Source organism: Pseudorasbora parva, chromosome 1 (genome assembly GCF_024679245.1).
Source record: "Pseudorasbora parva isolate DD20220531a chromosome 1, ASM2467924v1, whole genome shotgun sequence".
In the NCBI taxonomy this organism is placed as follows: domain Eukaryota; kingdom Metazoa; phylum Chordata; class Actinopteri; order Cypriniformes; family Gobionidae; genus Pseudorasbora; species Pseudorasbora parva.
Genome location: NC_090172.1, coordinates 33,444,426 through 33,460,724, shown reverse-complemented (window position 1 = coordinate 33,460,724; position 16,299 = coordinate 33,444,426). Strand labels below are relative to the sequence as shown.

The following is a 16,299-nucleotide window of genomic DNA, read 5'->3' as shown; positions in this document are numbered from 1 at the left end:
CAATCTTAAGCAATATTCAATTCAACAGTTCCTGCACTGCTCAGTGAGAAATCATTAGTATTGATGATGTTACCAGTCTTTATAAAATGTTTTATAGGTTGAGTAACACAAATCACAAATAACTGAGCATCTAGGAGAAGATATCTCAATGCCATTGCTGCAGGATAAACTGTTATTCAGTGACAGAGAATTACCATAATTACTCCTGACAAGAGTACTATTTTCCGAGGGATGTGTAGACATGAGATGTGGGTGGTGAACCATATGGTTTGTTTATTATGGGAACCGTTTGATCCATGATCTGTACAGGTCATAGAATAAAAGTCTTTCAGAGGCGTTTGAGGTTTGGCAATCTAAAATAGCTTCTGCAGATCGGCTTGTCGAAAAAGACCACTTCACTGACAAAACAAAAACAAAACTTGTCCCTTAACAGACTACAAGTTGTGAATGTTAAAGGGGGGGTGAAACACTCAGTTTCAGTCAATCTCATGTCAATCTTGAGTACCTATAGAGTAGTATTGCATCCTACATATCTCCGAAAAGTCTTTAGTTTTATTTTATTTATAAAAGAAATATAGGCTGTACCCAGTCTTTCCGGAAAAAAACGAGCGCCTGGAGGCGTATCGTGTAGGCGGAACTAAAGAATGACGAATGCGCACAAAGCGGTGACGTCCTCAAGTCTATGGGAGAAACCCATGGCTATCGATCCAGAATCACATTCGGAGGCTGAAATAAATTGAACAGGAGAAACAGCAACAGCAGCACGTCCGTCTCTGTGGTATGTACTGTATTTAGTGACCTATCAACATTTGTGTGTCTTTACTCGCAGTTTATGAGGACATGATGCGGTTTATGGACTATTGTATAAACCTTAGCAGTAGCAAGCAAAATGGTTTTGCACGTCAGACTAGTGTAACGTACAGAGAACAACAATGAAGTCCGTTAGCGCATTTGAATGACAAAGCACGCGATCGTGTCGTTTACTGATGTTTACTCACATGACGATAGCCAAGAGCACAGACATTTGAAGCAGTTTTACTCACCGGCTGCTTTCAAAGCAGGACCGAACCTTAATCGCTGGGACCGCTCCGTCAAAAACACACTTCTTTGGTATGATTTCGTGAAGTTCTGTGACAGCAGTGACCGTGAAAATCCACTTTGCGACGCGACTGATGCGATGTTGTGACGCTTCCCATCATTTCTGCATTCAAATCGGTTCAAATGCAGCGCTGCCTTCCCGGAATGCTGTGCTGAAGCGTTGAAGTCGCTTGATGTCACCCATAGGAATAAAGTGGAGCGCAGCGCGGACTATAACCGACATTAGTGTTCACGGACGACTGGATCTGCAGCTGAAGGAGTGCTTATGGGCGTGCATTTCCTCTCTCGCTCTAGTCACGCGCACCCTACCGGGAGAAGAGCCCGTACGGCCCATATAAGGACCTTCCGCTCTATTAACGTCAAGCCGAGCCATAGTCGAAAAAAACTCTCCGAAACTTGTGAGAAACCAGAAGGAGTAATGTTGACACAGAAATACTCTATCAAACGTCCAACATTAGTTTTTGAAACTTTGTCTATGTTTAGGATGGGAATCCAAGTCTTTAACAGTGTAAAAAGCTCAGTATGCATGAAAAAGCATTTCACCCCCCCCCCCCCCAGGTGACAGAGCCGCTTGAAGAGGGTTGTTTGAAATATAATGATTTCGATTCTGCTTATCGATTATGAATCTTATCGATTCCTAGTTTCGATTCCAATTCATCATGTAGATATCAAACCTATTTATTGTGTCTTTTTGCAAAACATTATTATGATGCAGCAGAATACCGCAAACAAAAATCAGCAGCCTAAATGTAAATAACACTTACACAATGAACTATTGCATTCAGTTTCAACAAAAATACCACAGCAAAAAATGCGACTAATTAATATACATTTCAAACATTTAACTCTTTCCTGAGAAAGTTCTACCCCGCTAAACATAGAATTGTCTGTGTTTTCGGATTTTTAGTGTTAAACACTAGAGTCGCTATTATGTGCCTTCTGAATGAGTACTGAATCTCCTGATCAAAGCATAGGTGAAGATGATGCAAAAAAAAAAGCGATCATATGCAATCATATGCATAGCGTGATCTTCAACAGTAAACATCATATAAATCAAAACTATCTAATGTTACTGAATGAAATGTCACTATAGAACTAGCTATAGGACTGTGCATGCATTAGGGGTGTTGATGGACTCAATCTACTCCATCTGTGTTTAAATCTGATCAGGATGTTTTTTTCATCAGGATGTTTTTTTAAAGCATTATTTTCTCAGCTTTTTATTCAAAATGTTGTTTTTTTTAATGAAACTTACCCATTTTTAAGTGTTGATAAAAAAGGAATACATGAAGTTTGAATGCAGTTTTTTTGTTTTAAAGCAGAGGGTCTGCTCTTTCTTTTGATATATTGCATGCTTAGATATCCATACAACAAAATATTCTATGGGCCATTACATTTTTGTGAAAATGATCAAAAACCCTGGCGGTGGTTGGCAACTATTTTTTTTTGTTTAAGTTTTTTTTTCACCCCTTGCTTCGTTGGGAAAAAAGTAAACTCAGCCTGAAATCAGCCTAGCGTGTCCTCTTCTATAGTACTGCATAAGTTACCTTTCACAAAAAATGCAACAAGCAATCACCAGTGAATTTGAGAGTCTTTAATAAAACGAATAAGTAACAAAAGGCAAACCTCCATTACAAATAATAGCCTCCTCACACAATCAGTGTGTGCATTTCTGCAGAATATGGTGACCACTATGGGTTGCAAAACCTATGACAAACAAAACTAAATTTAATGTATGCCGACGCATTACGAGAGCACTCAGACCAATACAAATTAGCTACAGAGGGTTCCGCATCACAGACAGTGAACAGCGATATTTTAGAATCCACAAACAAGCAATGCTGATAATAAATAATATCATTAGACTGGCACAGCAGCCAGTTAAATGCATGCAACAGACCATAATAAACATATGATCTGGGCTAAATGTAACTATTATGCAGAACTATTATCGTCACTTAGTTGGTAAATTTACAGATTGACAAGGAATTCTGAAAAATAACGTCTCAAATAAGCTTAAAGATTTTGTTCACCTAAAAAATTTAAATGATCTCATTAATAACTTACCCTAATGTCGTTCGACACCCGTAAAACCTTATCTTCGGAACACAAGTGAAGATATTTTTGTTGAAATCCGATGACTCAGAAAGGCCTCCATTGGCACCAATGTCATTTCCTCTCTCAGGACCCATAAAGGCACTAAAGGCGTCGTTACAACGCTCATCTCACTACAGTAATTCTAAAACAATTTTATGAAGAGACGAGAATAGTTTTTGTGGGAAAAAACCCCCAACGAAATAACGACTTATATAGTGATGGGCCAAATTCAAAACAATGTTTCGAACAGTTATGAATCAGCGTATTGATTCATGATTCGGATCGTGTTAAACGAAAATCATGTGACATTGGCGATCGGAATCCTGAATCAATACGCTGATTCATAACCTTTCTAAACATTGTTTTGAATTTGTTTACTTTTAAAACTATTACTTTAAAGTTTGTAAATATTATTATTATTTTAGGCACTCGAGGGCCCTGATAGCTCTCCTCTGATTAGGCTGCTGTCACTTTAAGACTGAATGCACAGATCCTATATACTGACAAAAATTCAATTTCTTTCTCAACCATTTATGTTCACTTAACACAAAACTATGTTTATGCAGATATTTTGACAATGTTTTGTGTATTTGACTGTTCAAGTGCAAGTGAAATAGCTCAATTCAGAATTTGCACAATATTTATAAGTGTGGCTTTTTCTGCTTGTACTTTAGATGTGTGTACAGAAAACAGCACGTGATTAACAAATTTAGTTCTATTTTGCATCTTCTTGCACTAAAATCACAGGAATCTAAGCGAATCAAATCCACTTTTCTTGGAAATTTGGAACCAGTTCTAAAATGGAACCAGTTCTCGCAAGGCTTTATCAACCAACAGCTTACCAACTGAATAAATGGGGGATGGGAGATGGTTAAAACTTCCAAATTGTGCAGAAATCTCATGAGAGGTTTGGCGCATCACATACAATTTCGCCTAATTTCTGATTTCAGCTGCCAATAAAAGTGCAGCCATTTCAACACATTTTACCATATTAAAATATGAACACATCCCTCCTTTAATCAATTTAGATAATGTTAAGAACTGTTCTGATTCTGTGTGTGTCGACTAACAACTCATGAGTGGCAGCACACAAGCTGAACAGGTGGTGCTGTGACACCAGGGGAGTGGGACGGCATGAGTACTGACAGAATCACCAGCTGCCTGAGAGAAAATGAAGGCCTCAGCACCCTGTGAGGAGATAATAGCCAATCTAACCTCCTCAGAGTGCGGCAATGGCTCAGCACAGGAGATGTCTTTACACGGGTGTCTGAAAAATGTAGCTCTCAATAGCTTTGCCCACAGGACACTTCCTTCTGATCATATAGAGGTGTCATGCTGAACGGAAACAACCAGAAACAAAGCCACATCTGCACTTACACTGATCAATACGTTAAACAAACTGCTCAGAGACTGATGCTTTAGGTGATTTTAGACTCACAAGACACGAGACACCCCCCCCCCCCCTCCACACACACACACACACAGCAGTACTCACAGTCCTGAGTCGTGATAGTGAGTTTAAATATTACTTATACTCCTCTGAGAAAATATGAAATAAATGGCCTGACAAGCTCAGCTGATGCTGCCAAGCTGGAAACAAAGTTGCTATTACGGAGTACATGAAAATGAAATGAATAAGTGTGAGACGCCGCGGGCTGAGAGAGAGAGCTGCTCAGCCTACGAAGGCGTCCATACCTCCCTCCTTCCCCTGTACACTCCCTCATGACTCTGTTGAAATTCAATACACACGTACACAGATGCTCACTTCCACCACCTCAGACAATCTATTGCCTCGCTCTCCATCATTTCCTCCCCATCTCTCTTTCTTTCTTGCACCATGTTTTATGGATGCTGCTTTGCTGCATTGCAGCTTAATGGATAGTTTAATTCTGTGGTGATGCCAAAATCCTTCTCGCATTCTTTTCAAGCCGGGAAACGCGTCGATGATCCCGCCTAAATAATCACAATAATTTAAGGTGGAAGGTGTAAACGACATGCAAAAATTGGGAAAACGACATGCAAAAATTGTAAAATAAATATCTGATTGTCAAAGTTTGAAACATAATTTGGGTGTTCCTGAACTACTGTAACGTCATCTTTGAGGACAAAATGATTTAAAAAAACAAACAAACGCTAGAGTCTAAACCTGAAAAACTCACTTTTTACAGTGAATCAGTCATAAAGAGAAAAGAGAAACTGGGTAGTATTTTAGGGTGAAGTTTAGGCATTGTTCATAGTAAATTTAAAAGGCTTAAATGCCCCTTGTCTTAAAATAATTTTTCAATGAACAATACTATTTTAACTGTTGCCAACAACTTTTAAATCCACTTTTGCTTTTTTTTCCCCCGTTTGCTGAAGCAAGTCCATGAGGGATCTGTGCATTTGGCTAGTTTTAAAATCATTAAAAAAAAAAACAACAAATCAACAAATATATATATATATATATTTAAAAACTGCTTAAAGAACAGCTTGAAACCATTTATTCCAACACATGTACTATGAATGATATCCAGACTATTATATATATATATATATATATATATATATATATATATATATATATATATATATATATATATATATATATATATATATATATATATATATTAAACCATTTTAAGAGAATATTTTACTAAACATTTTAAAATCACTTTTACTGAATTCCTAATAGATGTCCTATAAAGATAGTCTGAGTTAACAACAGTAACCAAAGGGGATGAATCATAGCAAAAGATCACACAAAAAAAGGCATGAAACAGAAAAAACCTGTTGTGATAAATATCTGATTAAAATGTATAAGGCAGGACTCAATTTTGTCCATCGCTAACTGATTGGATTGCTGTCTTTCACTAATTGCTGCGATTTTATGTGAGTGACATGTTGCAAACGTCACCAGAGAAGACATGCGGTTGCCACTCAAGCAAACAGTAATATTTTGAAAAAGATTTACATTTCTCAGGAAAATCAACCAATGAACTGGATTAATTATAGTGGACCTGTCATTAAACAAAAATAGGGAAAAAAATTTGTACATACACACACCATCTTTAATAACAACACAAGTCACTTAAAAATGCCCATTTATAAAGCGAGTCATAAAAATCGCTGTCCCTAATCTCTCTGAGTGTGATGTTACATGTGTTTACACTATCAATATTAAGCAGATGAGCTGGAATGGAAAACAGTGAGAATGAGTTTATTTAGCAGACGTTGTGTATGTGTGTGTGTTTGAGAGAGAGAGAATATTTGTGTGATTAGCAGACCCACCCACCCGTCCACACAAACATGCTTAAAAACAGAGAAATCACTGGGCCAATTAAATCATAGACTGCCGTTCTTTGACTATAACACAAGCGCCTCTTTTGTTATTCTCTATCTTTTGTCAAGTGTTTGTTTTCTTTTTATCTTGTCTTTTCAATACACCATGTGTGCAGCTATGTCTATATCAGTCTTGTTCATTATTTGGCAGCGTTGAATACGTGCTTTCAAACCGATGCAGCTTGTTGTTTTCTGAACTCTAAGAATGGAAAGGGGAACATAGAAGAAAGATAGGAAGACCAATAATGGACAGAGAGAAAGTGATGGACATATAGGAAAATAATGAAAGAGTTAAACTTTTCTTTCCTTTCAGTGTATCTGATGGTGAATACTAGCGCTTGTGGCAGGCGGACAAAAGCTGACACGTGTTCCCCGCCCTTTACATTCTTGCCCTCTCCTCGTCTCCGTCCATCTTTGTTCCCTTTCTCTTTGGTCCCAAGGCCTGTGACAGGCGGACTGCCTCTGTGTGTGTGTGTGTGTGTGTGTGTGTGTGTGTGTGTGAGAGGACAGAGAGATAACCGCTGCCTTCCACTGTGAGGTTGACATTCAGTTAAGAGCACGAGCTGCTAGCCCACAGCAGGCCTTCACACAATGAGCTCTAAATAAATATATGTCACCCCTTCATTTTCCCCTTTCAAACAATCCATATATCCATACAATATTAGGGCTGGGAAAAAGTACTGGTTTTCTGATTAATCAAAAAACAAAATACAACTCATCATTTGTAGTTAAATTCCCAAATAAGCACCTCACAAGCTGGTTCTTTTTAACATTGAGAAATCAATGTTAAGTGGTCTCTTAATTTTTTCCACAGCTGTATTTTATGATGAAACTAACAGAACATCTAAACCAATGCTGCGTGCTAGGCTAAATGTGTTGTATGTGCATAGATATGATGGTATGTTCATCAGCTGAGAAATTTTGAAAATGTGTGAAAGATTCAAAACAGCACTAGGAAGTCCTCTGTCACACTCTCACACACACAAACACTCTCTCTCTCTCTCAAACACAAACACTCTCTCTCACACACAAACACAAACACACACCCTCTCTCTCTCTCTCTCTCTCTCTCTCTCTCTCTCTCTCTCACACACACACACACACACAAACACTCTCTCTCACACACACACACACACACACACAAACACTCTCTCACACACACACACACACACACACACACACACCCACACACACACACACACACACACACACACACACACACACACACACACACACACACACACACACACACACACACACACACACACACACACACACACACACACACACACACACACACACACACACGAATGATTTCCAAAGCCATACTGAATTCTTTTTTTGAAATATCACAACTATGGTGAAAAAAACTGGTATGATTGAGCAATCTGTCCTTTTTAGGGTCGCATCTTGTGAGGTATCGTCCTGTTATTGGATAATTTAGATATCTTTGGTCCATGTTTCATTCGTATTTTAAATTGGAGTTTGCTCGGAAGTGCACCTTTTCAGGGGTCTCTGTCTGTTTGTCTGGTGCACAACAAGGTTCAGCAGCGTTCACACTTATCAATACTAGTTTGGTTTAATTTAAATAAACCATCCAGTTGTGAACATACCCTTAGGAGGTCGGTTTTTTCATATTTAAAAATATTTTAAGAAGACTGATTATTGGTTTGGATCAGTCTGAAACACTGCCCTCTATAATTTTAAACATTAGTAGTGAGAATTTCTGTGAGAAAAATGAGAAATGTGAGAAAAATGGATATTATATCATAAATATAGACTAGAGTTCAAAGGTTTGGGGTTAGTATGATTTTTTTTATGTATTTGAAAGTAGTCTCTTATGCTAACCAAGACTGCATTTATTTGGTCAAAAGTAAAAAAAGGAATGACATTTTAACAATTCCAAATAATTTCCATTTCAATACATTTAAAAAAAGTTTCAGCATCATTACTCCAGTCTTCAGTGTCACATGGTCTTTCAGAAATCATTCTAACAACATGTTCAAAAGAATAGCATTTATTTGAAATAGAACTCTTTTATTTTATTTAGAAAAAAACAAAAAAAACATTACTGACCCCAAACTTTTGAAGAGTAGTGCACCCAAATTAATCTGAATCAAATAAAAGCAGCTCTGAAATCTCACTGACCTCGCTGACAGAACACACGAAAATTGATTACATTTTGGAGCGAAGGAGTACGAAAGAGTAATAATAGAAGGCTTGTGTACCTCTGTTCCTCCAGTCTTAGCCAGGTAAATTGCACTTTTGCCACATGTATCATCCATACAGACCGGCAACAGGTGGTCTTGGGAGCCGTCACCGTCTGAAGAAAAACAGAAAAAGAGAGTAAGTGAGAAGGGAAGGTGTAAAATTAGGTCTAAGATACACTAATGCATCTTTTAATTTGGTTCGTAATGCTCCTGAATCCAGCATATGGAGATAATATCATGTGATCTTGAGCATGTGTAATGAAGTGTGTAGCAGCCTGGCGCGTAGCAGTTTGTCCTGGTGTCAAAATTCTGTCCCTGAGTCTTTATTCCTTCATGTTTACCGCTTGCATGCTTGACACAAAGCAACTACTATTTAATACAGAATATTAGGAATAGAATATTTCCTAAAAAATGGGAAAGGAATAAAATACATGAAGAAAAGAAAAAAGAGAACTGGAAGGAACAGCGAGAAACAAAATAGGAGATATGCATTGACATTCATAGCATCTACCACACACCAAATAGCCACGTAGATCAGACTGGTAGCCTGCGGAGAGACAGAGAATTACACACATACACGCACACTCGCACACACACGCACACACTTTTTCATCATGGTGGGGACTTTCCACTTTCAGATTCCAGTATCGCAAGCCGTAAAGCATGGTGTTAACAATGTCAAGGTCAAGGGTTTGCTAATATATAAAGGTAGCTTACTCAAATATAAAGGTAGCTATATATATATATATATATATATATATATATATATATATATATATATATATATAAGGGTTGTTGCAGTATGCCGGTATTGACCAGTTTGAAAAATTAAATATTGATATAATGTTATTACTGCACATACGACAATGTCGTAAATAATCCAGCACCAGTGACATTGCAACATAGTAGGCTGTGGTACTGAAACACTGGTTGCCACCCTTCATAAAAAGGATGACGTGTGCACATATAAACTACTATTTCACGAAATCATTTCAAAGATGACAAATGAAAAAGAGACACTTTACTTGCACCTGAAAAATTCCACTCACTAGTGTGGAGGTTTATAAATTCCTTAAAAAAGATGGGGTGTTAGACACCATAGTCTGCAGGAAGTGCTTGTCAACAGTAAGCACAAAAGGTGGCAATACCACCAACCTGTTCACCAACCTTTGCCTCCTGTCAGACAATGACGAGGACACAGATGGATTAGTGCAAGTGCAACGTTTATTAACAGAGGTAACAGACATCGGTGATACTTAATAGGGTGGTGACACTCAGACGAAAGACGATGATGGTGAAGACGATGATGAAGACGAATGATGGAGAAGATGATGATGGCAGGTGAGGGCTCCGAGGAAGGACAGGTAGCCAAGGTGGGATCGGTGCAAGACCACACAGTGAATGTGAAGGTGAGCCGGGTTGATATAGGGTGACTGGTGATGGTGCCCAGGTTTTTAGAATGCCGGTGATGGTGAACAAGTGGGCGTGGCAGTGTCTGATGGCTGTGAGGGCATGACAGTACCCCCTCCTCCACGGGCAGCTCCTGACGGCTGGGACTGGTGGCGACGGGGTCTGCCACAGCCCCGAGCAGCAGGCCGGTCAGGGTGGTCTTGATGGAATTGGGTTTGGTTGGGGTCCAGCACATCATTCCTGGAGGTCCAGCTCTGCTCCTCAGGACCGTAGTCCTCTCAATCCACCAGGTATTCCATCCGGGACCCCCGTCGCCACGAGTCGAGGATGGCTCTTACCTGGTAGACAGATGGGTCCTCGTCGATGGTAGGAGGAGGAGGTACGGCACCATCATCAGGATCTTTGGGTGAAGAAGGGAGAGGTTCAGTGAAGGGTTTGAGCAATGAAACATGAAAAGAGGGTGAAATTCTGTAGGTGGGAGGAAGGTGAAGACAGTAGGTGACTTCGTTCAGCTGCCTGTCTACCGTAAATGGTCCAATGTACCGGGGACTCAGCTTACGGCAAGGCAGCCGGAGACGGATGTCCCTTGTGGAAAGCCAGACCTTCTGGCCTGGCTGGTACTGCGGCGTGGGTCCCAGCTTGGCGTCAGCGTGGTGCTTGTGTCTCCGGACTGCCTGCTGGAGTTGCACGTGCGCTGAGTCCCAGACCCTCTCGCTCTGGCGGAACCAGTAATCCACCGCTGGGACCTCCGAGGGCTCCCCTGTCCAAGGGAAGAGCGGTGGTTGGTAGCTGAGGACACATTGGAATGGGGTGAGCCCTGTGGTGGACTGCTGGAGTGAATTTTGGGCGTATTCGGCCCAGGGCAGATACTGGCTTCAGCTCTCCTGATTCTGGTGGCAGTAGACCCTCAGGAATATCCCGATCTCCTGGATCTTCCATTCAGTCTGGCCATTGGTCTGAGGATGGTAACCTGATGAGAGGGTGACGGACCCCTAGGAGACGGAAGAAGGCGGTCAACACTAAAGATGAATTGGGGTCCTTGGTCGGAAACTATGTCTGCCGGGAGCCCAAAGTGTCGGAAGACATCGGGAGGATGGTTTCAAGGTGTTCGGGCTCAGGGTCGGCTTGGTGGAGACGAGAAAGGGCATCCGCCCGGTTGTTTTGGTTCCCTGGACGGTACATCACCTTGAAATTAAATCTGGTGAAGAAGAGGGCCCAGCGGGCCTGACGATGATTCAGCCGTTTGGCGTCACAAAGGTATTCTAGATTACGATGGTCGGTGATGACTTTAAAAGGATGTTCTGCTCCCTCCAGCCAGTGTCTCCATTCCTCCAGGGCGAGCTTGATCGCCAGGAGCTCCCGGTTGTCGATGTCGTAGCTCTGCTCCACTGGGGATAGCTTCTTGGAGAAGAAGGCACATGGATGGAGTCGTGAAGGTGTCCCCTGCCGCTGAGACAGAACCGCTCCGACCCCGGGTGATGACTCATCCACTTCGACGATAAACGGAAGATGAGGATTGGGATGAACCAGGATACTGGCGTCTTGGTAAGGTTTGCCGTTAAAGGAGGTAATTGGATGGTACTCACCGCTGGCCGAGTGGGTCGCATGGGGCAGGTCGTAATGTCATGTCCATCTCCCCCACAATACAGGCACAGATGTTGTGAGATCCTGCATTGGCATTCGGTGGTGGTGAGATGGTATGAGTCGATCAGGTGCTGCAGGTGCTGGCGGTGCGACAGATGGTTGAGCGGGCAGAGGATCGGCAGCAGGTAAGGAGAGACCACAGGCAGATAGCTGTTGAGACACGCGGATGGTTTTCTGGATGAGGGCTTCCAAGCCCATGGCATCCTCGTAGACCACATTCAGTTGTTTGATTTCAGCGAGGAGGCCGTGGCGAAAGCCAGTGACAAGGGCTGATTCATTCCATCCGCTCATACAGGCCAGTGTGCGGAAGTGCAATGCATATGAACTTGTTGTCTCTCGTTTGCCTTGGCGAATAGAAAACAGTTGATCATGAACAGATAATTCAGCAGTTTGTTGACCAAATACCTCTTTAAGATGAGTGCAGAAGGGGTTGGTTGAGCCGATGACAGTGGCATTCGCTTCCCATAGCGACTGTGCCTACCGTAGGGCTCTGCCCAAGAGTAATGAAATTTATAAACACCACCCGGCCTCTCTCGCTGTGGAACAGATGGAAGTTCGCTTCCATATACAAGGAACATTGCAAGAGAAACCCGCTGCAACCCTCCGCCGCGCCGCTGTGGGTCGCTGGTTGGGCCATGGGACTTACGCAGGCAGCTGACGAAGTAACGGGTGCCGGTGGTGCAAGTGATGACACGCTAACTTGAGTAGCGGTGGAGGAAGAGTCGTGAACCAGCGTGATGAAGTGGTCTGTGGTGCGGTCCCCGCCTGTGTCCGGAGAGCTCTGCATTTGGTCTGGTCTTCTGTCAGACACAGACGAGGACACAGATGGATTAGTGCAAGTGCAATGTTTATTAACAGAGGTTACGGACACAGGTGATACTTAATAGGGTGGTGACACTCAGACGAAGATGGTGAAGACGAAGAAGACGATGATGGTGATCATGGAGAAGAAGATGATGGCATATGAGGGCTTCGAGGAAGGACAGGTAGTCAATGTGGGATCGGTGCAACACCAGACAGTGAATGTGAAGTTGACACCTCCATTCTGCAGATTTTGCCATGATAGAGAAAGTAAGTTGCATTTAGTTTGCTAGCCCTTAAACTAAATTTTTTTACATCAAGGTCTTACTTATGTTGTTAAAGCTCAGTTATCATAACGCTGGACTTGGTTCTTATGGCAGAATTTCTATATACTACTGCAAAAATACTGTTATTGTGAATCCTTTAAGCCAAGATAATAGAGAAAATCTGATATTGTGACAGCCCTAATATATATTTACATGTTTAAAGACCAATCTATATTTATAGGTCTACTGTGCAAGAATGTTTTCCAGAGAATACTGCCAAATCAGTGAATAAACTGAAGGTGACAGTAGCAAGAAACACAAATACAAATTATTCTTGAACAGATGTACTGTATGCTGCAACAATAAGTAAATTAGTCCATTAATGTGTTTTTTATTGTTTAAAAAAATATTTAATTCATGTTTTAAGTTAGACCTAAATTTCAAATAGACCTTTAATAGACCTAATCCCCTCCTTGCAAACCCTAAGTTTGAATTAAAAGGTGACACAAACTGGCTTTTTAAAAAATTGTTATACTGTTGTCTGAGGTGAACTAAAGAAGTTTGTGTGGTTTTTACATTCAAAAACTTCATAATGAATAAGTAATATGCTATTTTGTACCTTGGTTTTGAGGCTCTGCGAGTCCAGGTCCATACATGTCTGAGTTTGACCCTGAATTGCAATTCACCAACAAATAAAGTATTCTCCTGTGACAGTGTGCTGAGATATGTTCTGTTAGTACACATTAATCAAAACGATTTGTAACAATGTAACAATCTGTAACAATGCAATACTATTAAATATAAAAAAAAATTGCACCATTCCTGTCAGATCCAATATAGAAGCAACAGCATTGTGTTTTAATCTCAATATGTCTGCAAATCCAGCCTGACCTGAGACTTTTTTTTTTTTTTTACAAATGATTCCGCAGTGAAATCTGCAAAGCAAACACACGTACAATGTCTTCCCCACGTGAGCTGGATATTCATTAAAAATAAAGATTCCTAATATTAGGATCCGAAGGAAGCCTATGAAGCCACTGCGTTTTTCCACAACCAGGAAAAGTGCAGTATCTTGCTATCTTCTTCGGCATGTTTATTGCTGCTGGCTAGCTTGATCCGAACAGCTCCATGAGTCGGTGGGCGGGGCTACTGAAATAGACATGCTGTAGAGGCGGTGTTTCACAACAGATGACGTCAAGATGAGGCATATTCTGAAATCGATCGTTTTTTGGGCCTGGTGTCAATAAAAGATTTTCTTTGACTAACAAGGAAGTTTTTAGCTCTGAAACTTACAGGATATTCTTATATTACCATGACCTTTTATATATCGAAAGCTCAAGGGAAAGTTGATTTCTCAATTCATGACCCCTTTAAGAGATTGTGATTACAGTTTATTTAGATGTAGTCCACTTTAGACATTCTACTAAGTATATTATGTAACTCTTATTAGAGTTACTTATTAGACCCCGTTCACACCGCAAATCTTAATGATCAATTCGGATTTTTTGCTCAGATCTGATTTTTTGTTTGGCTGTTTACATTACCTTTTAAAATGTGGCCTATATCTGTTTCCAGTGTGAATTGTTTGAAACTACCCCGCATGTGCAAAAGAACAATATCAATTACATCAGATGCAGCATGCTGTTGCACTATAAAGTTTCGGGAGGTTATAGAGGAAGTAAGCATTTTCGCTTTTATTTAAAAATGTTTGTGTAATGGAAGCCATGACATTAATGAGCAGGTGCTGAAGAGGAGAAGAACGAAAAGAAAGAGAGCAAAATTTGTTATTTTGGCCTTTTGTCAACTTCCTTCGGCACTGAAGCCATGTTTTTCTGTGTCCCCGTTCTTCCATTTTGTGTGCCATTTTCTAAAAAACGGAGCGGTTACAATCCTTCTAGCGTAGCTTTAATTGAAGTTTCTCCCCATATAGGTCTAACACCTCGCTCTCCCTCCACTGACTCGCTCCATCGCTGTTCTCCATATCTCAAGTTTTTAAAATTACTGTCTGTGTCGGTTGTGTCTAGGGCTAACTCACCAGTGCATAATTGTGACAAATGTAGACATATATTGACGTAAAAGTCACATCAAATCCGCCTTGGTTGTTCACACTGTGGCCCCATTGGAAAAAAATCAGACCTGGGCTTGATTCAGGACCACTTATGTATGTGGTCTAAATCTGAATTGAAAAAATCAGATCTGGGCTAGATTTGAGTGTTCGCATTACCTCTGAAGAAGTCTGACCTGGTCATTTGCCCCCCCCAAAAATCCGATTTCGGTCACTTTTGCCTGCAGTGTGAACGGGGCCTTACAGTCAGTAGAATTTGTGTTTGATGACCATCAAAATCTACTACAGTCTACTAATACTCCAGCAATGTAACCTACCATTCATTAGTTATAGTATAATGTCTAAAGTGGACTATCAAAATAAAGTGTAAATGACATTATTTAGTACGTTAAATAATACATTTTATTTTTGCTGGTATCCACAGTGTAGCCGATTGCAAAGGATGTTTGCTCTACAAAACACATATACCGTACTCTTATCAACAGCAATCAGAGTAAGGCTGCCTTCCACTCTTGAGATAGAGAATCTATGCTGGCTTCTGTTTTCTGTATCTTTAAGAGATTTCTCTCTCAGTACATCAGCAGAAGGACAGAATGTGAATGTGACAGTGTGAGTCTGTGTGAGAATAAAAAGCATGTGAACACATACTGTAGCGGACTAGTGTGAGCCAGTTGCTTATTTCTGCTAATGACTACTGCTTCCTGCTATACAGAACATGGGCACACATCTAGTAACTCAAGGAACACACACAGAATGTGATGATGACTGGCCGTTAAATGCCACATCACACTGATTTAAGGAAGAAAAAAAATGGTAAAAGAGGGCATCTCTGCCATTCGTTACCTTCCTGATGGCGCTCTAGTATTGAATATCACTCAGCTAATGAATAATGCATTTGGCTGTCACGTGTAAAAAAATAAAAGAGCAATTACCATCCTGATAGAGCAGATGGAGAATTTTGTCTAACATATGTTGTGCATTCATAATGACACGTCCATGTCAAGACTGACTACATTCTGACAGTGCACACTCATGAATTATAATACTTTTCCACTGTACATGCGTTAGAGGGTGTGACTCTCGCAGTTTTTGCAGCCTATTTGGGATTCTGCATTTTATTAGATCGGAACCGGATTTTGGTTGATCACTGACCCAATTAAATTTTTTTAAGAAAGAAAAAAACAAAAAAATGTTTGGTCTACAACAATAACTCTGTCAAGAAATGAATGGCGCTGTTAGTAACAATTAAAAAAAGCACTTAACCCCAATGTTTTAATGGCACTGTACACCGTCTTGCCTTCTTCCCATAGTGCATAGACACACACAGCAATTTACGTGGTGTCAAAGAAACCATTAGACCAGGCCACCTTCTTCCATTGCTCCGTGGTCC

The 16,299-nt window shown here is 40.6% G+C and overlaps 1 protein-coding gene across 1 annotated transcript in view; it reads right to left on the bottom strand.

The window, feature by feature from the left end:
- The window catches only part of itfg1 (integrin alpha FG-GAP repeat containing 1), a 159,344-nt gene that overhangs the window by 79,116 nt on the left and 63,929 nt on the right, over positions 1-16,299 (bottom strand). The window contains exon 9 of the mRNA XM_067438070.1: positions 8,742-8,836. Within this exon, the coding sequence (XP_067294171.1) occupies positions 8,742-8,836 (95 nt within the window). The remainder of the gene's footprint in view (positions 1-8,741; positions 8,837-16,299) is intronic.